General features: G+C 35.4%; 1 protein-coding gene across 2 annotated transcripts; it reads left to right on the top strand.

Moving 5' to 3' along the window:
- The first annotated feature begins 703 nt into the window (after positions 1-703).
- On the top strand, positions 704-27,829 carry trpc1 (transient receptor potential cation channel, subfamily C, member 1). 2 transcript variants are annotated; one of them, XM_067377763.1, is made up of 13 exons: positions 704-1,090; positions 2,897-3,051; positions 3,143-3,244; positions 3,414-3,616; positions 7,299-7,430; positions 10,411-10,606; positions 12,234-12,570; positions 18,209-18,348; positions 18,669-18,815; positions 25,052-25,242; positions 25,587-25,788; positions 26,323-26,517; positions 27,490-27,829. In XM_067377763.1, exons 1-13 carry the CDS (start codon positions 925-927, stop codon positions 27,715-27,717), a joined length of 2,394 nt encoding a protein of 797 aa, XP_067233864.1. In that variant the 5' UTR covers positions 704-924; the 3' UTR covers positions 27,718-27,829. The 2 variants fall into 2 exon arrangements, with proteins under 2 accessions (XP_067233864.1, XP_067233865.1); XM_067377764.1 differs by lacking the exons at positions 704-1,090; positions 2,897-3,051; positions 3,414-3,616; positions 7,299-7,430 and having other exon boundaries at positions 3,210-3,244.

The raw sequence follows: 27,829 nt of genomic DNA, 5'->3' as shown, positions 1-27,829 counted from the left end.
TCACAAAGGTACACTGTGTCATGAAATGACTCTTTCAACTACATTATTAAGAAATTTAGATCTGTATAGGACTGTCCACATAAGCATGAAACTTTTTCAAGTGTGCTGTGTTAAAGAATAAAGACAAATCTTTCATTATTTACTCACCCTTATGCAATTCCAAAACTGTATTGCTTTATTTCTTATGTATAACTCAAAAGTATAATTAGGCTATAGAAATAGGCTATTGAGCTCCAAAGTCACCACAAAAGCAGTCCATATGACTGAATCACTATATTCCAAATTATCTGAGCGAGACCTGGCCAAAACAGCAGCATATATCATAACAATAAACATGAGCATATAAACATGTAGCCTAAAGAAATGTAACTAGAATATTTACATTTATGTATATATTTTAAACCCCCTTTCTGCTAAATTTAATTGCTTGTTTAATTCGTGGGTTATAAAATGGAGCATCACTGCTAACAGGACTGCAATGCAATTCACTCGAATCATGTTACGTCATGTTATTAAATATACAATAAGATGCACTGTATTTAAGCTTTGCCAGTGTTATAAGGTTCTTACGGACATTAATCTCTTATGTAACTATTGATGCTCCAACTGCAGCGAGCGCGCATGCGCATTCACAGCATCATCAGCACCAGCTCAACAGAACATCGCGATGCTCCAGCCTCCTCTTGTGTTTACTATCGTTTGGGGAAGATTTGGTTATGAAAACCTTTAAATTATCGTCATAAACGCTAATGGATGTTTTCTCTATCGTACCATACACATAAGCCGAGATAAAGAGCTCAATCTCTCGTTAAAGTGAGGGCCTTATCAGAGCGCGTAACGTCGTTTTCATCAGGACTGACCAGGGCTCGTCTTTTTATCTCGCTGATTTCATGTGTATAAAGGTGTAATTATCTGCTCAGTGGGATGCACATCAGTGCTTTGCCGTATTCTCTCTCCGTTATAATGGCTGCTCTATATCAGGGCACGGACGTGTCCTCACCGGATAAATATCTGGCGTTAAAAGACGTCAGAGAGGTGAAGGAGGAGACCACTCTGGACGAGAAGCTCTTTCTGCTGGCCTGCGAGAAGGGTGAGTGCATTTACCTCTCCAGAGAACGGATTTCAAATACAACAACAATAGATTTGAGGTTATATTCATGCTAGATACATGTTGAGGTATAAATAAAATACTTTTTTATTATCGTTTCTATTATTTATTCACGTTTTATTAAAATAATTCTGCTTTAATATTAAATATTTTGTTCTAATAAACGCCTAGCAGTGACATGCTTTACTCTTTATATAGAGAGGCTATATATGTACTTTTTGTGACCTAATATTAATTTAGAGGAACATTTTTACTTTTAATAAAGTAGAAAAACTACAAAAAAGCCAAAATTTAAAATAAATGGTAGTCACAGTATTTAAAATAGACACTTTCCTCTATACACTGTAAAAAATGCTGGTTTAAAAACAACCTAAGTTGGGTTGAAAATGGACAAACCCATCCTGCTGGGCAGTTTTATTTAACTCCACTATTGTTTAAAAATTGCTGTATTGTTGCTGTATTAAAATGAACCCAATATATGTTGGAAATGAACATTTATTAATACACTCTAAAAAATGCTGGGTTAAAAACAACCCAAGTTGGGTTGAAAATGGGCAAACCCAGCGATTGGGTTGTTTTAACCCAGCGGTAGGGAAAATGTTTGCCCAACCTGCTGGGTAGTTTTATTTAACTCAACCATTGTTTAAAAATTACTGTATTGCTTAATTAAAATTAACCCAAAGTATGTTGGAAATGAACATTTATTAATGTTCAATGAATAATTATTAAACAATAAACATTTATTAAATTGCTTATTAATACATTTATATTAATAAACTATTAAACTATTAAATTTATATTAATAAAATATTAAAGATTATTAATAAACATTCACCTTTTGTCTATTATTGTTGTCTCTAATTGCATCTGGTTTTTAATTTCCCAACTATTTTGGGTTCATTTTAAGCTAGCCATATAGCAATTTTTAAACAATAGTTGGTTTAAATAAAACTACCCAGCAGGTTGGGCAAACATTTAACCCAACCGCTGGGTTTGTCCATTTTCAACCCAACTTGGGTTGTTTTTAACCCAGCATTTTTTAGAGTGTATGTTTAATGAATAATAATTAAACATTTATTAAATAGCTTATTAATAAATATTCACCTTTTGAAAATTATTGTTGCCTCTAATAAATATGTGTCTGATTTTTAATTTCCAACATATTTTGGGTTCATTTTAAGCCAGACATGTAGTCATTTTTAATCAGTTAAATAAAACATTTAACCCAACTGTTGGGTTTGTCCATTTTCAACCCAACTTGGGTTGTTTTTAACCCAGAATTCTATTTTAGTGTACAGTTGTAACAATTTTAATCTAAAATCCATGTTTATATATATATATATATATATATATATATGTGTGTGTGTGTGTAAAAAATGCTGGTTAAAAAACAACCCAAGTTGGGTTGAAAATGGACAAACCCATCCTGCTGGGCAGTTTTATTTAACTCAACTATTGTTTAAAAATTGCTGTATTGTTGCTTAAAATAAACCCAATATAAGTTTTAATACGTTTTGAGATACGTAGAGTTTGAGAGCCTGACTTATAGCTGGTTAATTTAGTGTTTTGCGCAGCGTAGTTTATCTCCAAACATTCCAGAAACAGCTTGGAAAACGAATGAATTTCCTCTGGTTACATTGTGCAGACAGGAGTCAGTTGCTATTCTTTTACCATATAAAGAAATCCTAAAATGGCTCAGGGAAGGCTATATTGTTTTCCATCACAAGCGCTGTCCTCTCTCGCTCGGTGCCGTTGAACTAATGTATTGTTACCTAACTGCTTTTTAAGGAGACTACTACATGGTAAAGAGACTCCTGGAGGAGAAACGACATGGTGAATTAAACATTAACTGTGTGGATGTGCTTGGGAGAGATGCTGTCACCATTTCAATCGAGAATGAGAATCTAGACATACTGCAGTTGCTCTTGGATCATGGCTGTCAGGTAAGAACACACCCATGTCCTCTGCTCATACATAACATGTTAGATTAAACCAATCTGTTCATTTGGGATGGGTGTGTGTGTGCATGCACAGGCCACAGATGCATTATTAGTGGCTATTGATTCAGAAGTGGTAGGAGCAGTCGACATCCTGCTAAACCATCGGCCCAGGCGGTCCTCCAAGCCTTCTATTGCGGTTAGTCTGTTTTGCAATTATATATTTCATCATTTCATTTCATGTCATCTTTTATATAAACTCCAGTCAACAGGGTGGACACGCTTGAGGGAATTTCTTCTCTTGATCTTAAAAAAACCTTTTGATATATATATTCATAATTTCACGTTGCATTATTCCATTTTTTTAGAAAGTGATTCAGCGCATTCAAAACCCAGAGTATTCCACCACCATGGATGTTGCTCCGGTCATTCTCGCTGCCCACAGGAACAATTATGAGATTTTGACCATGCTATTAAAGCAAGACATCTCTCTGCCCCGTCCTCACGCTGTAGGGTGCGAGTGCACTCTCTGTAATGCCAAGAACAAGAAGGACAGTCTTCGCCACTCGAGGTAATACTTTTTATCTAATCAATCAAACCATGAATGGTTTATTTAACTTCCCTTATTCTCACAACTCAAACTTTTTTAGTTTTTTCAACCAGGCAGTGTTATCGACATTAAATGTACACTCTAAAAAATGTTTGGTTAAAAACAACCCAAGTTGGGTTGAAAATGGACAAACCCAGCAATTGGGTTGTTTTAACCTAGTGGTTGGGTTAAATGTTTGCCCAACCTGCTGGGTAGTTTTATTTAACCCAACTACTGATTAAAAATGACTATATGTCTGGCTTAAAATGAACCCAAAATAGGTGAGAAATTAAAAATCAGACACATAATTATTAGAGTAAACAATAATAATCAAAAGGTGTACATTTATTAATAAGAAATTGAATAAATGTTTATTGTTTATTATTCATTATCTTATTAATAAATGCATTTATTAAACATATTAATAAATGTTAATTTCCAGCATATTTTGGGTTCATTTTAAGCAAGCAATACAGTAATTTTTATACAACAGTTGACTTAAATAAAACTACCCAGCACGTTGGGCAAACATTTAACCCAACCACTGGGTTAAAACAACCCAATTGCTGGGTTTGTCCATTTTCAACCCAACTTGGGTTGTTTTTAACCCAGCATTTTTTAGAGTGTATTTAAGCGATTCTTCAGTTAGTGGATCTTGTAAAAAGTATTTATTTTAAAATGTTACAGCTTTAAATATTGTTATTGTTGTTGTATTGTGTAAAATTATTTTTTCTTATTGTTTATACAGTACCAGTTTGGAAACATTAATATTTTTTTATGTTAATGAAGGAAGTCTCTTCTACGGAAGAGGATAAAAAAATAAAAAATAAAACCATCTCGAGATTAAAGTTGTTAAATTTCGAGAAAAAAGTCGAAATAAAATGTTTAGAATAAACTCGTTAAATTACGAGAAAAAAGTCGTGAAATTACGAGAACAGATTTGTTAAATTACGAATTTGTTCTCATAATTTAACAACTTTTTTTCTCGTAATTTATTGACTTTATTCTCATAATTTAATGAGTTTATTCTCAACATTTTATCTCGAATTTTTTCTCAAAATATAACAACATTTTTCTCATAATTTAACGAATTTGTTCTCGTAATTTAACAACTTTTTTCTCGTAATTTAATGACTTTATTCTCAACATTTTATCTTGACTTTTTTCTCATAATTTAACAACTTTTTTCTCATAATTTAATGACTTTTTTCTCGTAATTTAATGACTTTATTGTCATAATTTAATGAGTTTATTCTCAACATTTTATCTCGACTTTTTTCTCGAAATATAATGAAATTTTTCTCATAATTTAACGAGTTCTCGTAATTTAATGGCTTTTTTTCTCATAATTTAATGACTTTATTCTCAACATTTTATCTCGACTTTTTTCTTGAAATTTAACGACTTTTTTTCTCGTAATTTAATGACTTTATTCTCAACATTTTATCTCGACCTTTTTCTCGAAATTGAACAACTTTAATCTTGATGGTTATATTTTTTTATTATTGCTTGGCCCTAATCCTCTTCCGTACTCTTCTGCTCACCACGGCTGATCAAAAATACAGTAAAAATTGTGAAATATTATTCCAATGTAAATCAGCTGTTTTCTATGTGAATATACAGTAAAGTGTAATTTATTCCTGTGATCAAAGCTGAATTTTCAGCATCATTACTCCAGTCTTCAGTGTCACATGACATTGTTGAATAGAACGTTCGAAAGAAAAGCATTAAGGTGAAATAGAAAGCTTTCGTAACATTCTACAAAATATTGGGGTCAGTATTTTTGGGGGGAAATTAACTAAAGAAATGAATACTTTTATTCAGCAAGAATGCATTAAATTGATCAAAAGTGACAGTAAAGACATTTATAATGCTGTTCTTTTGAATTTTCTATTCATCGAAGATTCCTGAAAAACAAAATTTACACAACTATTTTCTTTTTTTTATTGTTTTCCCACATTATCAACATAACATTAACAGTATCACAACATATAGTCATGTTATAGATTGTATGAAACCAAAAAACAAGAAGTAAAAAATTAATAAAAATAGATGTAATCACAAGTTAAAAAAGAAAAAAAAGGATGTATACAAATGTAAACACAACAAGAAACAAAAAGGTCACAGTATTTTAGAGCAGTCTTTACATAGGAAATAAAAGTAAGTTAAAAGCAGTTCTGTTTGTTCATCAAGAGAGCTCTTTTATATTTTCCAAAAGGGAGATCATATCAGCCAGAATTTGTCAGATTTGTGATGTTAATCGTGGGTGAGCTTCTTAAGTGGCAACCATGCAGCAATCTGTGATATCCACACTTTAAAAGAAGGAGCCTGTGATGCAGACCAAAGTAACAGAATGCATTTTTAGCTAAATATACCAGTATTGCATCTTTTTTAAACAGACTGTTCACATTAAAATTCAAAGCTGGGGTCATATCAAAGTTTAGTCCAAGAAGATCTTTCATTACGTATTTTCTTCCAATATGGCAACATTTTGTTGCAGGTACAAAAACAGCGAATGAATGAACCTTTATTTTTTTTTACATTTGAAACACAGGCCTGTAGCATTGATAAACATCTTCATAATACGCATTGGTGTAAGATATATCCTGTTAAAAAATTAAAGTTGAGCTCATGGATCCCCATTTTGGGTTTAAATTATTGCATTCTCTTCAAAGGTTTGACCAATATCCTTCTCCCACACACCCTTCAGTCCCAGTAAGGCAAGACAAGATATCATATTTCCTCAATATTGATCCCTTTAAACTGATTGAATTCAATAAAAGGTCTTCGATCTCTGTTGTTTCCATTCTCAATTCTTCTTTATCTATTTTTTGAAAATATTTGTAAAAATTGGACTTTGGAACTTTATATTCCTCCATAATCTGAAAATAAACAAGATATTTGAGAGATTCCGAGTTTCATCCATGCTGATATCCTGGAACATTAAAGGGAAATCAGTGTTAAAAGAAAGTGGAAAGACAGGGAAAGAGAGGGAGACATTTGTGTTTGATATGGTAAAATGTTCTGAAATGTTTTTTTAGCTTTGCATGGTACTTAACAAATGGTAAAAACCTAATTGGTAGTGAAAGCCGATGCGTACACAACTATTTTCAACATTAATAATAATCATAAATGTTTCTTGAGCATCAAATCATCATATCAGAATGATTTCTGAAGGATCATGTGACACTGAAGACTGGAGTAATGATGCTGAAAATTCAGGAATAAATTACACTTTACTATATATTCACATAGAAAACAGCTGATTTAAATGGTAAACGTATTTCACAGATTTGACCGTATTTTTGATCAAATAAGTGCAGCCTTGCTGAGCAGAAGAGACTTGACTGGTCCTATATATATGTGTGTGTGTGTGTGTGTGTGTGTGTCTTTATGACATGAATTATGACTTATTAGAAAGAAAAAAAATATCAGTGTTGAAGGCTTATCAGTGACATGGTCGGATCTTTATTCGAGGACATGTAAAGCATATTTCAACTTCTACATACTTGGGGATTTCAAGTAGTCCCTATTGAAAACTCGCCTATAAATACATTTAATAAGCAAAACACAGACATGCTAAAATAAATGTACAACGTGGAGTTGAGTTGCATTATTTTTAGTGTTCTCCTCCTTCATCCTCCCCCTATCGTGTCTCTTGCAGGTTCCGTCTAGATATCTACCGATGCCTCGCCAGCCCATCCTTGATCATGCTAACAGAAGAAGACCCCATCCTGAGAGCATTTGAGCTCAGCACTGATCTGAAAGAGCTGAGCCTGGTGGAAGTGGAGTTTCGGTAATGGAAGAGTGATTAGGGAAAGAGGTCTCATAGGGATAGCTGATGAACGGAGAGAGCTAAACAGCAGCAATACCCTCTTTGCTTTGGTTTTGGCCATGTTACAGATGCATGCGTTTGAATAGCAATTCATTTACTGGGGACAAAGGTATTCTGTTGTCGAAAGAACCAGGATTTTTGCAGATGGTTAGACATCTGATTATATTGACTAAGCAATTTATGAGAAACACTAGCTACATTTATATGGACACCTTTAGTTTCAGTCAGAAGGAATTTATTCCGATTGATAAATCCAAACATAGTGTTTACATGAATGCTAAATAAAGTGTTAATATCTCACAAGCTTTAAATCAGAATAGATGTTTTGAAATGCGCACTGCACTAATATACAGAGTTTTCTGCTGTTTGTGCATACTAATCACCTAAATTGCTGCTTTTCTTTGTTTTAAAGAGCAGGCAGGCTTAATATTTATCTATTTCTGATCCTAATCAGGAGAGGAGGAGCGCATTAACCATTGTGCCATGCTCCTTATATTTATCTAGCAGTAAAAATTACCATTTCTGCACCCAAAACAAGGCGTCTGTGGATGAGAGTCCAACACAAGGACTGGTGGGATGTTGTCCTAGAATGATACGACAGTCATTTATGACACTTCATTCAACAACAGCTCATGGCACACGTCATGACAGCATTTCTACATCAATGCACATGCGCAGTACTTTTTCAGTTTCGGTTTTCAATCCGATGAAGTGTTTACATGTCCTCTTGATTGGATTAGAAAAGGTTTAAACCACCCCTTACAATCTACATTGAATTTTAGGGTAGGCCTACATTTACATGAGAACGATGTACTAAATACGGACACGTTTTTCCTTTGCGTTTTTCACGTACATAATGATCCCCGTTCACACTGATCCTCGGAAACTACTAAAAACGCTGTATTCTGCAGCCAGGCCAGTAGGTGGCGATGTCACTTTTTAAAGAGACAATACACTCCTATAGACTGGACACGTAATACGTATGCATGTGACGCCACTGTTTTCACAAATTCGTGTTTTCATAGTTTACACGGAGGCAATATTGCTACCATTTTCAAAAGTTTGCATTTTCAGGCCCTTGTGTAAACGAATGGCCAAAATGCATAAAACGTTTTCTGTTTTTAGTTGAAAATGGTGTAGTGTAAACATTGGCCAATTCATTCTGTGATTGATGTGGTTACAATCAGATTATTAGAGTCTATGTAAACACATATTTTAAAGGGACACCCAAACAAAAACACCCCTCCCTTCATTGCTCCACCCCCAAAATAATAAGCACTCTATGCAGCACAGGCAACGACTAAAGCCCAGGACACACTGCACGATTTGGGCTGTCCCAGACGAAATATTGCCATCGTGAAACAATCGTGGCGATTTCTGTCATCATGGCTCTTAATCCGTGGTCATATGTCATTTAAATTTTTAATAGCGTTTCTCAGAAATCGCTTACTGCACTTATAAGAATGCCTTTTAAATTCCAAATCAGCTGCTAAAACAGGGATTCAACCCTAATCAAACACATCTGAATAAGATAATCAATGTCTTCAGGATTACTAGCATGTAGGCAAGTTTAATCAAGGGCTGTGTTCGAAATCGCCCCCTGTACTCTTAAATAGGGCACTATTTGAGGACACAGCCATCTGCAGTGGTGTCTGAAACCATTGTGGACATTATCGAGTGCCCTCATTCAATCCCATAATGCACCGCAATAAGGAGCGTACAGCTGATGTACACTTAATGGCTAGAGAAATAATGCACTGAAGATAGTGCCTGCAGCTGAATCATCCATCCATTTTCCTAACCGCTGGTCCAATGTGGGTACAGTGTTATATCATACAGGTATAAATGACTTTATAATTGATTATTACATTTTTCCTTTATTAAAAACGTTGTCAAAAAGGTCAAATATCGTAGTGATAGACGATTTAGAAACCTTTATGAATCTTTTGTTTCGAATCATTGGTTCGGAGCGTGTCAAAGTCATGTGATTTCAGTAAACAAGGCTTCGTTATGTCACAACTGTTTCGAAACTTTTCAATGGGGGCGATCTCTGTGAACTCATGAATCATGCAGATTCACTAAGATCGCCCCCCAGCGGTGAATCATTGAACAAGTGTCTGTCTGTCACCTGAGTATAAAGTGTCTAAAAGTGTCTATTACATGATCTCTGATGAGTTTTACACATTTATAGACGTCTTAATGAGATATTTGTATAATTAAAAGCAATAATAGTAGTTAATTGTCTCTTTTTAGCTGACACATCCATAGAATAAACAAAACAAGCCCTGAAAATTGATGTAAAAGAATACATATTATACAGACACTTAATATTTATGATTAGTTAATTGCATTATACTTTCAATAAAACATTTGCAATGGATTTGTAAAAGCTGTTTTATGCATGTTTGGCATGAGTTTTTGTTGCATTTACACTGTTTTGACCAGCGTGTGGTGTTTCGAACGCTTCGAAACAATTAATCATTTTGCAAAGCATTTGGTTCAATTGATTCAAAGCTTTGAAAAGCTTTGTTTCTCCCATCGCTACAAAGTTGTGGTCGACAAACAGGCTGTAGATCAGGGCAGGCGGAGAACAATCACAGATTAGAAGCAAAGCAAAGGCAGGCAGCAGAGAATCACAAACTGGGTCAAAACAGGCAGGCAATACAGGGATTTTGAACGCAGCTAAATTTGGAGGTAAACTCTGCAGGAAAGTAGATCTTGAGGGCCAAAGTTGAGAACCATAGAAGAACCATTTTTGGTTCCCCAAAAAACCTTTTTAATGAACCATTTTTTACTAAATGCAATGAACATTTTACAAATCTAAAGAACCCCTTTTGTGCAATGGAAATGCCAAAAGAATCTTTATTTTTAAGAGTGTAGAAGAAATGAAGGATTTCCTTCTGCCGCTCATTCTGTCTCTCATTGTTGTTATATATTACAGGAATGATTATGAAGAACTTGCCAAGCAGTGCAAGATGTTTGCCAAGGACCTGCTGGCTCAGGCCCGCAACTCTCGCGAGCTGGAGGTCATCCTGAACCACACGTCCAATGAGGACCACGTAGACAAGAGAGGCCTGCTGGAGGAACGCATGAACCTCAGTCGCCTCAAACTGGCCATCAAATACAACCAAAAAGAGGTTCATGAGAATTTTTAACAAAACTTACTGTGCTTTTGTCAGCTCAAACTTTGTTTTAATCTAAAACTACCTGCTAATTACTATTCAAACCCTGAAAAAGTTTCAGTGAACAGTTCTTATTGTTCTCTCATCATTGCTTCATAGCAATGTTAGTTTTTGCTTATTCTTATGTAACTTTATTACTTTCAGTTTGATTAACAAACCATTTAAGGCAATCGGTTTCCTCAAACCATTTAAGTAGCTATATACTGTAGTTAAGACTTAGATTTGTTACCTGAATTTAAACTGAATAAGTGGAATAAACTTAAAATCTTTAAGTTGAATTTACAGTAAAGTGACAGTACTCATATTTTTTTTTATTTTTTTTTAAACTTAAATGGTTCAAGGCAATCGGTTTCCTCAAATGGTTTGAGTTAACGCAATTTATTTTACAGTGTAAAAGAACCGTTTTTATTTATATAATCTAAAGAACATTTTAATAATCTAAAGAACCTTTTTCCACTATAAAGAACCTTTTGTGCAAATTAAATGTTCAATGAATGTTAAAGGTTCTTCATAGAACCAAAGATACAAATAAATAATTATTTACCGTCATTCGAACTATGATGGTATTTATTAATCCTTATGTTTATTAATCTTAATGTTAGTTAATAAAAATCCAGCTCAAAATAGTTTCAGCTCAAAATCCCCCACAGATCATTTATTATATCTTGTCAAATTTGCCCCTATTTGGGCTTGAGCAAAACATGCCGTTTTTGTGTGTGTCCCTTTAAATGCACATGAGCTGCTGCTCCCCGCCCCCTTTCCAGAAGAGGGTGGAGCTTTAACAGCTCAACAACAACAAAGCTGGAGAATCTCACGCAGCCAAAATGATGAATGTGTTCAGCCTTACATTGTTCAAACCGGAGTCGACACTGATGGAGAGACTCAGGAAGAAGTTACAACTTTTAGACGTTTCTGAATGGTTAGTGGATAAATTGATGTAGTTGCTGTGGAGTTGATTCAACTCATCCACTAGCATGTGCCGTCATGTTCATCTTTTGTGTTGAATTGACCCTCGTTTGTGAAGCAATCCAGCGTAAAATGACGGCATTTCAACAACACCCGACTACAACAACTCTTCCTCTTCTCTAAAGCAGCTCAACATGGCCCCGCCCCATTTGTTGAGTGTTCTCGGGGGTGGGGTTTATGTAAATTTTAGGGTTTGTGATGTCACCAACCTGGGAAGAAGCTCATTGTAATCCCTACCAGCTGTTTGTTGTAGCCCTTAAAAAGCGATTTCTGTAAAAGAAAATATCTCTCTTTGCATTGAACTTTGAGTGTCGTAACTTTGCAGATGTTATTTATGATCAAACAGCAAAATTACACACTAACTAAAGTTAAAAAAGTGAAATCAAGGACCTTTTTTTTTTTTTTTTTTTGAGTGAATGTTCTTGTTTGTGATGTCCCAACATCAAATTGTTAAACTATGTTGCTAACTGCAACTATAGTTAGGAAATGCACCCCTTAATCAATGGACAGATATTGGCAGATTAAATGACTTGACAGATATATCAGACATTATTTTATAAGAAAAGACCTTATACTCTGTGTTTTAATGTGTTTTCTCGTTTTCTGACCTGTACAGTTTGTCGCCCAGTCCAATTGTCAGCAGTTCCTGAACACGGTGTGGTTCGGCGAGATGGCGAGCTACCGCCGCAAGCACACATGCTTAAAGATCCTGTATGTTTTGAGTGTTGTTCTGCTGTGGCCGCTGCTGTCCGTCTGCTACCTGCTGGGACCTCGTTCTCGCGTGGGCCAGGTCATCCACACACCTTTCGTCAAGTTCATCATTCACAGTGCATCTTACTTCACCTTCCTACTGCTTCTAAACCTGTATTCACTGGTCTACAATGGAGAGAAGAAGAACTTAATGGGTCCCCCTTTGCAGTTGATAGACTACCTTCTCATTCTCTGGATCATAGGTGAGGATGGGCAGCATTTAGTACATACATGAACACTTTTATCTATTTTCTTAGCATGTGCTTTCTATCTATCAAACAAGAATGTTGTGCTGTGATCACTGTTTCAACAGGAAGCAAAAGATAAAATCACTACTATAACAAACTTAATGATATGCTAAAGCCCACCTACATGTTGACGTGATTGGTTATCAAGGTAGTTTGTGACGTAAGGTGATGAATTTGCACATGGTTTGTGAAAAGGAGTAAGGAGGTAGCTTGAAGCCAGTGGGGCTGTCGGTAAGAACAGGTCCAGTCTAGTCACTCAGGTTCACAAGTCTTTATTGCTTATCCAAAGGTATTGTGTGTATACGTGCATGGATCTGCATGCAAGCGTGTGAGCGTGAGGTTTCTACAAAATGAACAGAGAAATACAGAGGTTTAATTTACCAATGGTAAATCAGTTGCAAAGCAAGTACAAATCTTCCACTGAGTTCACAAGTCATATAAACAAGACACGAGGAAAAATACAAGCCTGAAATGAACACACTTAGGCCAAACTCAAGTCAAACCAAAAAATCTTTAGGATTTTTCTCCATATAGTGGACTTCACTGGGGTTCAATGGGTCAGTTTCAGTGCAGCTTCAAAGAGCTCTACATGATCCCAGACGAGGAATAAGAGTCTAATCTAGAGAAACCATTGGACATTTTCTAAAACAAAAATTAAATTATATACTTTTTAACCACAAATGCTCATCTTGCACTGCTTTGCGATGCTCCACGCATTACGTAATCATGTTGGAAAGGTAGGTGGAAGTATCGAGGTAGGACGAAAACCTCAATCTCATTTTCTCCTCCAACTTGTTTTACCTTTTTTTATAAAAGCCGCTTGACTCAGTCTTTGCCTGTTTTGCTTTGTAAACACTGGATCGGTACTTCCACCTACGTCACACGTGACCTTTCCAACATGATTACGTAATGCGTGGAGCATCTCAGAGCAGTGCAAGATGAGCATTTGTGGTTAAAATGTATATAATTTTTTATTTTTTTTTTAAAAAAAGGTCGATGGTTTCTCTAGATTAGACTCTTATTCCTCGTCTGGGATCATGTAGAGCTGCAATGAAACTGACATTTGGACCTTCAACCCGTTGAACCCCAGTGAAGTCCACTATATGGAGAAAAATCCTGCTATGTTTTCCTCAAAAACCTTCATTTCTTTTCGACTGAAGAAAGAAAGACATCTTGGATGACACATGGTGAGTAAATCATCAGGAAATTTTAATTCTGAAGTGAACTAATCCTTTAAAAACTTGATTTTCACCACAGGGGGTCTTTAAGGAAAAGGAAACCATCAAATATACAGTTATTATGGGTGCATTTGTAATAATGACAAAAGGCACCCATTTCTGAATCCAACCAGTGTCACAATTCTTTCATATCCACCTTTGTAAAGATTATATCTATGAAGTCAAATAAATGATTACAGTGGAGCCACCAGCTGTAGACATATTCACAGTATAAACATTCAGTTCGTCCATCTGTTCTTCATAATTTTACAGCACCATTAGTATGCCTGATAAATGACATAGATAATGTTCCATAATGTGGAAGTGAGAAACGCAGCTAGTGGTTATCATCTCTCCAGAGCACATTGCCATGATACCACTGGGTTAATTTGTTGCTAATGGCACTTGTTTTAGTTTTTGTCTGACTTCCTTCTAAGACTTACCATTTATGAATAATGTAAAATGTAATTTATGGCCTCAGATTTGTATGGTTTATTGTGCAGCCTGACTAAATGAATGCCATATGATCAAGTTTGAAGGATATTTAGACCACTAGAGGGAGGAAGATGATTTATTTACACTTCAGCTTTAAAGGGATAGTTCACCCACATCATTTACTCACCCTCAAGTTGTTCTAAACCTGTATGAATTTCTTTCTTCAGCTGAACACAAAAGAAGATATTTTGAGAATATGGGTAACTAAACAGTTGATGGACCCCACTGACTTCCTTATTATAGAAGAAAAAATGGGGCCCATCGACCAAATTTTCATTTTTGGATGAACTATCCCTTTAAGAATACACATCACAGCTAATATCATTTAAAATAATGCTTCTTTAGACATGCAATATGCTCTCATCACATCAGCTTCCTCTCCAGCTTAATACCAGATTTCTGAGGTTTTTTTGCTAACACGATGTACTAATCATCTTACAAATCCATTCTGTAATGCAAATCATATTCAGCCCATCATAATTTCCAAAACAACTGGACTGTTTCCAAACCACAAGACACAAGCCCTCCGGTTTACTTCCATGCATCAAAATGTCAACAGAATACATATTCAACTGTCTTCAAAACTAGTTCAGCATGTTTTGTGTCCTTTGTTGTGTTAATTGTCACCTCTGCCACATCATTTAATCTTCCACCCACTTCCCATAAAGGGTTTCTCTGAAGAGAGTATTTCAAAATCTACTGAAGCATTACCACAAATTAGCTGGAAATTCAAAAAAAAAAAAAAATTATAAAGTAATGACTTTAATACTTTATAAATTAAATTGTGAAATGATTCTCGTTGAGCTCCATTCAAAGCCATTTGACACAAAAGTTTTGTCATCATTTACTCATCCACATTGTTCCAAACCTGTATGGCTTTCTTCTGTGAAACACAAAAGATATTTTGGAAAGTGTCTTTGTAATATGCTCTCAAAAAGCATATTGGCATTGAAAAATGTCTTTTGTCCATACAATAAATGCAATAATTGCTGTCATTGGGGTGGCACCCTTTCATAAGTTACACCTATGTACCTAAAAATAGTGAGTAATTGTTAACACCATTTCACATTATACGCCTTAATGTCACCATGAAATCAAAATTTGCAAAAAAAGAAATGTTGCAGTATTTATTAGTGCTGATCATTTTGTTTTGTTTTTAAATTCATGCAATCTTTAATCAAAATAACTTCCCCTCATTCTTGCATTGACATCTCTTCTCTAATGAAATGTTTTCTGGTGCGAGGGCGGGGCAACCTGTCACTCACAGGAGATTGACCAATAGCAAACCACATCCCAATCAATTCCCTATGGACAAAATCAAGTCCCGCCCTACATTTAGTCTTGTTTGAGAAGCTGTTTCACTCGTATATACATCACAATAGGGAAGAAAAGACTATCGCAACTTTTGTGTATTGCTGACTTTAATAACAAATTCTTGACTTTTTCTTGCGTCCTGCGTCCGTTTTTTTCACACTATTTCATGATTCATAATTCTATATCACTGTCTGAACACTGAGCAGTCTTGCTCTCTGATAATGACAGTAGAAACGGTATAGCAAAAAAAAAAAAATGGTAAGCAGCATTCATTTATCACTTTAATAAATGTAAACATATGTTGTTGTAAATAATATGTTATTATTGCACATTGTTGTAAAATTTAATACAATATACAATCTGCCACTATTTGCACTAAGTATGACTAGCATCTAAGACTATTTACACTTTTTATATACTTACACTTACAGTTGAAATTATGGAAGCTTGTTTCCACCACTGAATAAAAAATAAAAAAAGGTAATTGGTACTTTTTAGCTCACAATTTTGACTTTCTTCTCGTAATTGTGAGTAATAAAATAAGAATATAAAGATATAAAGTTACAAATGCAAGTTTTAAAGTCATAATTGTGAGTTATAGAGTCACAATAGCATGATGTATGTCGCAGTTGTGAGTAATAAAGTCAGAATTGCGTGATATGTCGCAATTGTGAGTTATAAAGTCGCAATAGCGTGATATATGTCGCAGTTGTGAGTTATAAAGTCAGAATTGCTTGATATTTCGCAATTGTGAGTTATAAAGTCGCAATAGCGTGATATATGTCGCAGTTGTGAGTTATAAAGTCAGATTGCGCGATATGTCGCAATTGTAAGTTATAAAGTCGCAATAGCATGATATATGTCGCAGTTGTGAGTTATAAAGTCAGAATTGTGTGATAAGTGTCGCAATTGTGAGTTATAAAGTCAGAATTTCGTGATATGTCGCAATTGTAAGTTATAAAGTCGCAATAGCGTGATATGTCGCAATTGTAAGTTATAAAGTCGCAATAGCTTGATATATGTCGCAGTTGTGAGTTATAAAGTCAGAATTGCTTGATATTTCGCAATTGTGAGTTATAAAGTCGCAATAGCGTGATATATGTCGCAGTTGTGAGTTATAAAGTCAGATTGCGCGATATGTCGCAATTGTAAGTTATAAAGTCGCAATAGCATGATATATGTCGCAGTTGTGAGTTATAAAGTCAGAATTGTGTGATAAGTGTCGCAATTGTGAGTTATAAAGTCAGAATTTCGTGATATGTCGCAATTGTAAGTTATAAAGTCGCAATAGCGTGATATGTCGCAATTGTAAGTTATAAAGTCGCAATAGCTTGATATATGTCGCAATTGTGAGTAATAAAGTCAGAATTGTGTCGCAATTGTCAGAATGTGTCGCAATTGTGAGTTATAAAGTCAGAATTGCGTGATATGTCGCAATTGTAAGTTATAAAGTCGCAATAGCGTGATATGTCGCAATTGTAAGTTATAAAGTCGCAATAGCTTGATATATGTCGCAATTGTGAGTAATAAAGTCAGAATTGTGTCGCAATTGTCAGAATGTGTCGCAATTGTGAGTTATAAAGTCAGAATTGCGTGATATGTCGCAATTGTAAGTTATAAAGTCGCAATAGCGTGATATGTCGCAATTGTAAGTTATAAAGTCGCAATAGCATGATATATGTTGCAATCGTGAGTTATAAAGTCAGAATTGTGTGATAAGTGTCGCAATTGTGAGTTATAAAGTCAGAATTGCGTGATATGTCGCAATTGTAAGTTATAAAGTCGCAATAGCGTGATATGTCGCAATTGTAAGTTATAAAGTCGCAATAGCTTGATATATGTCGCAATTGTGAGTAATAAAGTCAGAATTGTGTCGCAATTGTCAGAATGTGTCGCAATTGTGAGTTATAAAGTCAGAATTGCGTGATATGTCGCAATTGTAAGTTATAAAGTCGCAATAGCATGATATATGTTGCAATCGAGAGTTATAAAGTCAGAATTGCGTGATCTAAAAAGTCAGTCTTTTTCCCCTCAGAAATGGACTTTATAACTTGCAATTGCAAGTTTATATCTCACAGTTCTGAGAAAAAAAGCCAGAATTAAGAGAAAAATGTCAGAATTGCAATAAAAAAAATGGCAAGATATAAAGTTATTTCTCACAATTGCAACTTTATTTCCCCGATTTTGACTTTATAACTCACAATTGTGACTTATATCATACAATTGTGAGGAAAAAAAAGAGAATTGTGACATTAAAAGTCGTAATTGTATTTTTTTTTAACTGCGAGATATAAAGTCACAATAGCAGGTTATAAAGACAGAATTACAAGTTTCAATTCTGATTTTTTTTTTCACAATTCTGACTTTATTTCTCGCAATTCTGAATGGTATATTTCTCTATATCTTTCATTTCTGAGTCTTCAGTCAGGCATGTTTCTGTGAGTTATAATGGCCCTGCAGGGATGATCGTGAAATCTGGAAATCATTCAAAACTGCCAGAAATAAGTAATTTCTGATTTGCTGCTTAAACGCTTCTTTGCGCTGATGGCGAATTCCTCTCTCTGCAGGCATGGTGTGGTCAGATGTGAAGCGTCTATGGTATGAGGGATTAGAAGATTTCCTGGAAGAGTCACGGAACCAGCTAAGTTTCGTCATGAACTCACTTTATTTGGCCACCTTTGCTCTAAGAGTGGTGGCTCACAGCGAGGTATAAACCGCAGTCCAGAACATTTCATTCTGAGCACTTTACCAAGTCATTTGTCACAGGAATGAAAATTCTGTCATCATTTATTCATACCTTTTTCCTTCCAAGCTATGACTTTCTGTATACATAAAAGAAGTAGGCCTACTACATATTTTGCGTTTCATGAAAGAAGAAATACGAGTAAATTACAGAATTTTCATTTTTGAAATCACCATATTTATAAATCACAACATGTCTTGACTCATTTGGCTGACAATGTTTAAGATCTCTAAAGTGTCTCTGATAACAATTTACACCAGCCTTTCCTTTGTCCTCTGCTTCAGTTCAAGAACAAGGAATTAGATAGGAAAAACTGGGATGCATTCCATCCCATCCTGGTTGCTGAAGGGCTTTTTGCTTTCGCCAATGTTCTGAGCTATCTGCGTCTCTTCTTCATGTACACCACCAGCTCCATCTTGGGGCCTTTACAGGTAATCACAACATCCTCTGACTGCACTTCTTATCCATTCACTGCCAGAACCAGTCAACTGTTTAACCACTGAAGCTTTTTCTTCGGTTACATAATGCCCAGTGCTCGCGCTGATAACACAGAAAGTTCTTTCATTTTTCCTGTAAATCTCATCAGTTTTGCAAGTTTTCATTTCTCTCAGTTGTTCTTCTTTGCCAATGTTCCAGATCTGTTGGCTGAATCCCCATTTGATTACCTCTGCCACGGGGTTTCATTTCTCATTTATAGGGATTTGTTGCTGGAAATGTCCCAATTCTATTACTTAGCACCTAACACACACTTGTTGAAGTATCATTTTATTGTTTCTTGAAGAACAGATGAAAGATAAGCTGTCAAGGTGTGCTTCAGTAGGATTTTTCACCTTGGCAGTGTGCCATCACTTACGAAATAAAGAAGTTTATTCAAGTGTATTATTAGTATACTTCTTTAAAAAAAAGTATACTTTCAGCCTACTTTTTATTTACTTCTCAGAAATATTCTGACTTAAAAAGTCTAAGTATATTTGGCCTATACTTGCACTCAAGTATACTTTTAAGTACACTCTGCTTGTAGTTGTGTTTAATCTTTTGATTGAGTAGCATATTAATTGATTTGTTTGATAAACTTAGATTGTTTGAAAATATTTATAATGAAAACAGATCTATATTTTTGTTTAGGCTAGTCCACTTGTAGTGTACATATGAATCTACTTTACTCTTTCCCTGCCACTGACTGAATTTTCAGTCTACTAGTGTTTTCACTGTTATACAGCAGGGGGCGCTATTACACATTTTCTGAAAGAATACAGAATCTCCGTATCAAAACATAGACCATGAAGAAGCCGAAACAAGTGATTGTATACGCAAATGTAAAATAACGCGATCATCAAACATTAAGCATGTAAATCAAAACTGCCTAATGAAATGTCGTTTTTAAAATAAAATAAAGTACAGTTAAAGGTATATTTCAAGTATAAAAAAAAAATAATACCTAAATAGGAACATAGTAGTATCAAATGCATAGTTAAAGAGCAAAAATAACATATAAATAGTAAACTATGAAACTTAAAAAAAAAGTAAGTTACCTGGCAGCCTTAAAATTTTGAGTTCATTGTAATTAAATAGTTTGAGTTGATACAATAAAGGCGATCAACAGAAACTCAAAATATTATGTTATCTGAACCAAATTAATTATTTAAGTTGATTTGACATGAGAAATTTTTTTTTTGATAACGCATCATGCTGGATGTTCACGTAAAGAAAACTTACAAGTATACTTGCAGTATAAAACTACTAAACTAGTAGTTTACTGAGAGCATACTTTAAAGTGTACTTTCATATACTAAAAAATGTACTAGTATTAAAATACTAAATTGGGCCAATTTAGTCCCAAGCAGTGCTGAAATAGTACACTTGCAAGTACATTGATACTAGTATACGTAAGTACACACATAAAATGAACTTGAAGTATACTTGTTTTCTTCCAGCTGAGCTACAGGATGATTTCTAAATCATTTTTTGTGAGATTCACCCAGGCTTCAGTCTTCTGCAGTAGTTTGAGAGAGGTTGCGTAATGCAGCGCTCTTCTCTGAGGACTCCAGTGTTTGGCACGAGTAACACCATGTCAGTGCGGAGCGTATGTGGCTCTCTGCTCTCCTGCACGCGCTCTTAGACTGACATCAGCGTCTGGCGCTGCTGGATGGAAAAGTAATTCTCTCAAGTAGTGTGGTCAGAATGATGCATATGCACACACACCCCACGCAGGTTATTTAGGGGAAAGTATTATTGGTTTTCTATAAATGCACCTACCTACCCACATGCTTAAATGGTTTCTTTGTGACTCCCTCTAACAGACACACATATGATGTACAGATACAGGAATGACAAGGAACAGACTCAAGTATCTCCACTGGAAAGCAGAGGAACAGTCAGACGTTTACTCCCTCCTGCTTCATTGTTTGGTCAAGACTGTCCAGTAAATCTCCCCAAGTAAAGATAGCAAGTGGAAAACACTAAATCACCTCTGGATAAACGTCTGAGGACATATTTTTCTTGTGAGGGCAAGAGTTGAGACGTCAAACCGACTGCTTAAACTTTATTTAAAGGAGTAATCTTGTGTTTGTGTGAAGCCTGAACCCTACAGTACCAGCTGTGGAGTATATGATGGCCTGGTGTATTGCCAAATCCTGGCCTTACAAAAAATAGGTAGACTTCAAGTTCATTTTATTAAGTGAAGTATATTTTATGTAGTATACTAAGTATACTACTATCAATGTACTAATAGTACTCTTTTAAGTGTACTATTTCAGCACTACTTGGGACTATACCCAGGTAAGAATAAAATATACTTGGATGCACTAAAAAATACAAGCAAGTACATTTGTAGTACATTCTTATTTTTGTGCTAAACAATTGTAAATGTTATATACTATAAATACAATAATTAAAAGTAGTACTTCAGTGCACCTAAAAAAGTGTACTAAATACCACTCATGCTTAAATTGATTTCTAGTGCATTGAAATAAAGTATACTGCAAAAATATACAGAATTTTGTTAGTGTATTTCTTTTATAGATTAATCCCAAGTTTAATGTAAATTGATTTTATTAAAAAATATATATATTACTAATGCAGTAGTTATAAGTACATTTTCCCAACTGTGGTACTTAAGTATACTTAATATAAATGCACTAATTAGCACTAACAGTTAAATTGATTTTAAGTGTAGTCAGATAAATTATATTTTATATCTTAAATAATTCATAAGTCTATTTTCTATGTCTGATGAGTATTAAAAGTGTATGAAAGATGGGTTCAAGTGTACTACAAAAGGTAACTAATTTATTTTTTTTAAATACTGAGATATGTTATATAGTATATATCTCAAAGCAAATTTTAGTTCATATTCATGGTGTCTCAAAATAGCACAGTTGAGTACACTTAGATCATCTTAAGAAGTACTAAAGAATAATTTTTAGTATATTAATTAAAAAAAATAGTGTGTGAAAATAGAGCAATTTGACAATATTATGGAAGTGTACTGAATTAAAGTGTATTTTAGTGCACTTTTTTATCCTGGGTAAATTGGTAAACTTTGTTTTACAACTACTTTTTTACTACTTTTTTTCACTAAGTGAACTTGGATATACTTACAGATTTACTAGATAAATACTTGTAGCACATTTTTTTAGTTTGTGAAAGTACACTTTGAAGTATACTCAGTAAAGTACTAATTTTTTTGTTTTATAAGTAAGCTTTCTTTAAGTGAACTTAACATACTTATAGTTCATGGTTTATAATTCTTGCACTTTAAGTATACTAAAGTTCCTTTTTAGGTATTTATTTTTATACTTGAAATACCTTTAACTGTACTTTAAGTAGATTTAAAGTAAATTCCTATGTACATTACCAGTGGACTTCACAAATATTTGCTAATATGCTTAGACTTTTCTGTCAATATAAGTCAAATATACTTGTGCAATTTTAAGTATATTTCTGAGAAGTACATAAAAAGCAGACTGAAAGTATACTTTCATATATATATATATATATTTTTTTTAGATTAAAAAAAGTATTCTAATTATCTTGGATAAACTTATTTTTTTGTTTGCTTGGATGTAAAGGAGTAGTCACTTGCAGGCCCAGATGGATTCTGTGGGCTTTTCCCCCGATTTTGTGTGCTGATATTTGGGAAAAATCTGCAGAATTCTCTGGAAGGGATTTTAAAGTGTTCAACAGAGCTCTTTCTATTGCAGTTGATCACATTACTGTTCAAACATTTATAGTCAGCAAAATACTGTACCATTGTTTGTTTTAAAGAAATTAATGCTTTTATTCAGCAGAAAATGCATAAAATTGATTAAAAAAAAATCTGTTTCAAATCAATAGTCCAAAATGGTATCGGTAGTGTCAGAAGAGCACATTCCAGTGCTGTTACACAAAACATTAACACTCTTGAAACAGAACAAAATAGTGGACTGAAATGTTAAAAGATGCAGTATTATTATAGGATTTCTAATCAGGCATCAAATAGAATAGTCAGCCAGTGGAATCACTTTGAGGTTAGATTTGGCAGGACACCAGTGCTTCAGAGAATGGCTGCTGCAACTACCATGGTTCAACGAAGGTTGAAAATTATTAGATGTAGAAAAGGGGATTAAGAGTGACAAGAAAATTAATTAGATTAATAGGAAAAGAAAAAAAAAATCCCCAACACTCTGCCAATGTTTCAGAACAAACACACAGTACAGAGAATTATGGTTCACCGGTCAGACTCGACACAAGCAATTCATCGAGTCCTCAGCTCACACTGGAAAGGCCAGTGGAATCTAAAGCACAGATAGAGGTAGGCACCTTAAAAGAGCTAGTCTACTGTATGTGTGTAAGTACAGGTCGCTTAATGTTGCAACCCAGAAATGTTCCCTTCCATTACCCCTAATGAGTAAAACCAATATTTACTCGAGCTGGGTTTATCAGTGACTAGTTGTTGTCTGATATATGAAGTTAGTTTAAAATGACATCCAGCACTCAAAATTAACTTGTTTCAGAACATTGCCATATTTACTTTTTAATTTCCATGATCATCAACACATAGCTGTTCTCAAAAATATAAATATTTCAAAAAGAATATTCTGGGTTAAAAGGATAGTTCACCCAACTATCCTTTTCTTTTTCTTTTCTTTTTGAAGAATCTTCATGCAACGAATCTGTGATGCTCCAAAAAGAATAAAAAATAAAATCATTAAAAAATATGCTGTGACGCACCAAGCCGACGGCACACACAACATTATTCCAGCACTCCAAATGTTATTTTTAATGTGATGACCAAAAACATTATTTGTTCATCCTTCTGAGATTTTCTCCATTTGTAAAACCAAACGTTTCAAGATGAAATCCAACATTTGATAGAAAAAAAATAAAAAAGACATTAATTATAACCATCAGATGGCAGCAGAGGAGCATTTATTGGCTCATATTAGCCATTTCCTGTAATAGTTTTTCACTCAGTTTTGCTTTTGAATAAATATTAAACATTATAAAATCACTAGGTTTAAAAAGACATTTCATCAAGGTAAAATATGAAGTACTCAAAACATCTCATGAAAAACAATAACTTTTCTTGGAAATGAATTACACAGAAAACGATTGATGAGTTAATAAATCAACGATTTTGGCACATTTTATTCAATGAATCTAACTAAAGTGCACAATAAATCTTTAATCTACAGTGTGTTGATGCTTTTTTCCACATGAAAGTGTTAAAACTGATGGTCGAATTGAATTTGAGGAGGAACACTGAGAAACACGTCTTTATGTCGTCTTACGTTTGAATAACTAAATTAACACTAGGCCTGACTATTTAAGTGACTATATTCTGATTATAAACTAAGAATTACACTATTGATGCTGTTAAAGTGACATCAGGACAGTGAAGATACCGACACACCAACAAGTGACATTTCACTGGAAGTTTTCCAGCTGGATTATATTATTGCGGAAGTTCTTAAGAACGCTCTGTGCATATGGTCAGTTCACCCAATTCAGCAAGTTGAATTGGCATCGGCCCATCTGGAAAGAGATCGCTCTGATTGGCTGTTCAGTTTAGCAAATGAGTATTTTCATGAGAATAAAAGAGAAAATGATAAAAGTGAGCTAAGAAGTCAAGACAACACAGACAGAAAGCTGTTCATCTTTTTTGAGTATTCCAGTACGCCAATATTTTCATAACAACATGATCCGTCTGGAATGAAGAAAGTGATCAGTGTGATTGATATTGAGTAGATACGACATTTGAATTTGAACTTCAGTTCTTTGATGTCAGCTTGTTGTGTCACGACCTTAAAAGTGGTCCATGTGTTCGAGGAAGTTTACACGACATAATTTTCAACTAAAAATGGAAAACGTTTTATGCGTTTGGCCATTCATTTACACAACAACGGCATTTTGGGAGCCTGAAAATGCAAACTTTTGAAAACGGGTTTCGAAATGCAAAGTTTGTGAAAACTATGACGCCATGCGCAAGCGTATTATGTGTTCAGAATATAGGCATGTGTTTCTTTACAAAGTGACGTCGCCCACTACTGGCCTGGCATTCACAATACAGTGTTTTTTTTAATGGGGATCATTTTGACAAAGTTGTCGCCTGCAAGTGAAAAACACAAGAAAAAGACTTTTCCGTTTTCTCTTTGATGTGGAAGGACTGGTGTATTTGTCATTGCAGATCTCAATGGGCCAGATGCTACAGGAGTTTGGGAAGTTTCTTGGCTTATTCCTGCTCGTGCTCATCTCTTTCACCATTGGCCTGACACAGCTGTATGGAAAAGACCAGAAGGATCCATCCACAACCAAAAATGAAACCAAGGACTGTGAGGGCATCTTCTGTCGGCAGCAGAGCAATGACACCTTTCACACGTACTTTAACACTTACACTAATTAGAAGATTCTAGATCATTTTTTTTTGCTCAAAGACTCATGCCGTCTTTCCAAAAAGGTGCAAAATCAAAAGTTAAAGGGGCCATATACATTTCTCATTCAAAATGAGATCTTTTTGCGTCTTAGTTTGAATAAATGCTCTTTTTAAACTGGGGAGGAAGTTTTGATTTCTGAGCTCTTCCTCTTCACGATGTGACGCCTTGAAGACAAAGTAGTGTTTTTGTGACAAAAATCATTGTTCTAAAGATGCAAGGCTCCATGTCGACCATGCTCTGTTTCAATGTAATCTTTTACCTTAATCGTTTATCTTCAACTTTCTCTAGGTTCATGGGGACATGTTATGCCCTCTTCTGGTACATTTTTTCTCTGGCGCACGTGGCTCTGTTCGTCACAAGGATCAGCTACACAGAGGAGCTGCGGTCATTTGTTGGTGCTCTTATCGTCGGAACCTACAACATTGTTGTAGTCATCGTTCTCACTAAACTCCTGGTGGCTATGCTGCATAAGAGCTTCAGACAGATTGCTGTGAGTGACCCTTGATTTGATTCCAAAAATGTGAATCGTATAAGTGCTTTCTTAACATTTAATTACCATAATGGTGTGTTTCCGTCAAGTAGAATGCATCAAATGAAGTTCCATAGTATCCATTCACTCGAGTTCTCAAGGGGTTCTCAACCCTGGTCCTCGAGATCTTGCACAATTTAGCTCCAACTCTAATCAAACACACCTGAAGAAGCTAATCAAGGCTTCCTAGAAAGAGTTAAGTTTGATTAGGGTTGGAGCTAAACTCTGCATGAAAGTGGATCTTGATTGAGAACCCCTGCGCTACGGGTTCTCCAAACCTGATGGGGGCGGTAGAGAGGTTAATGCAGTCTTATTGGTTGTTTCAAGGTGGTCTATCTATTAGCATTCCCGTTCATTTCAACAAAGGCTGAATCTGAAATCGCCCCCATACCCTTAAACAGGGCATTATTTGAGGGGACAGCCATTTGTAGTGGTGTCCGAAACCATAGTGGACGTTATCGACGTCATACATTGCACTTTTTTATCTGCTTGCAGAACCATGAAGATAAGGAGTGGAAGTTTGCTCGGGCTAAGCTGTGGCTTAGCTACTTTAATGACAAGTGCACACTTCCTCCACCCTTCAACATCCTCCCCTCACCCAAGACTTTGTGCTACCTGGTGATCAGCCTGAGCAAATGGATCTGTTCTCACACCTCCACGGGCAAGGTCAAGAGACAGAATAGCCTCAAGGTATGCAAGACTTTTGTGAACTTATATTCTGGAAAATCTACCTACACAGCAAAATCTCCAGAGTTAAATCAACTCTGCTCAGAGTACATATGATCCCTCTGTAAAAAGTGTTAAAATAACACTAAAGCAGAGTTAAAGTTAATGAGATAATTCAACAATTGATTAAATGATGATTGTGCATTAGTGATGAACGCCTGCTGTTAACAAGCAGAATCACTGAAGAAAAGAGAAACACAGTCACAGCCTTATTAATTGCTAAATTATCTCATTAACTCTGCTTCAGTGTTACTTTAACACTATTGTGACAGAGTTGATTGAACTCTGGGGATTTTACAGTGTACTGTACTGTGTATCCATAGTTTGATTTTAGTGGTATATGAATAATCGATTGATTTGACATTCAAGTAAAAACCGTTGCTTCTAAAGACAGCCTTACAGCATGGTACTGGTGCTGGAACAGGTGCTTGGTCAGTGGATTGTGAACCTTTCTTGCCCCCTTTCCAAAGACATTCCATGTTCCTGGCTAGTGCCAATTCTCAAATGGTTTCACGCATTTCTACCTCAAGAAAGGAGGTTCAGGGCCTGAAACATACCAGGGAGTTTTCGTTGTCTACAAGAAAGAGGGTGAAACTGCTCTAGAGCAGTGGTTTTGAATCCTCATCTTGCACATTTCTTCAGCATTTTGCCCTTCAGGTGCAGGATTGGTGCCAAGAACCGTCTAGTGGAAAAGGAGTGAGCTCTATAATATTATGCCTTAAAGCAGAGGTCTCCAAACTCAGTCCTGCAAAGTTTAGCTTCACCCCAATTAAACACACCTGAACCAGCTAATCAAGGTCTCACTTGGTATACAAGAAACATTCAAGCAGGTGTGTTGGAGCTAAACTTTGCAGGACAGCGGCCCTCCAGGACCAGGTTTGGAGACCTCTGCCTTAAAGTCAGCTTACCAATGACCCAATAACTTTTTGCTTCTAGGAATGGAGGAACCTGAAGCAGAAAAGAGACGAGAACTACCAGAAGATTATGTGCTGTCTAGTGCACCGTTACCTGACCGCCACAAGGCAGAAGATGCAGAGCATGGATCAGGCCACGGTAGAGAACCTCAACGATCTGCGGCAAGACCTATCCAAGTTCCGCAATGAAATGAGGGACCTTTTGGGCTTCCGCACTTCCAAATATGCTATGTTCTACCCCAGAAGCTAAGCCATGACCATTTAGTAAAAGTTACCCAGCATGCTCAGCAATGCTCTTCTTCTTCTTTTTTTTTTCTTTGGAAGATGTAAGGTGACAAAAAAGTCCTGGGACTCTACTGGAA

Source organism: Chanodichthys erythropterus, chromosome 23, assembly GCF_024489055.1.
Source record: "Chanodichthys erythropterus isolate Z2021 chromosome 23, ASM2448905v1, whole genome shotgun sequence".
Classification (NCBI taxonomy): domain Eukaryota; kingdom Metazoa; phylum Chordata; class Actinopteri; order Cypriniformes; family Xenocyprididae; genus Chanodichthys; species Chanodichthys erythropterus.
This window is presented reverse-complemented; position numbering and strand designations above follow the sequence as displayed.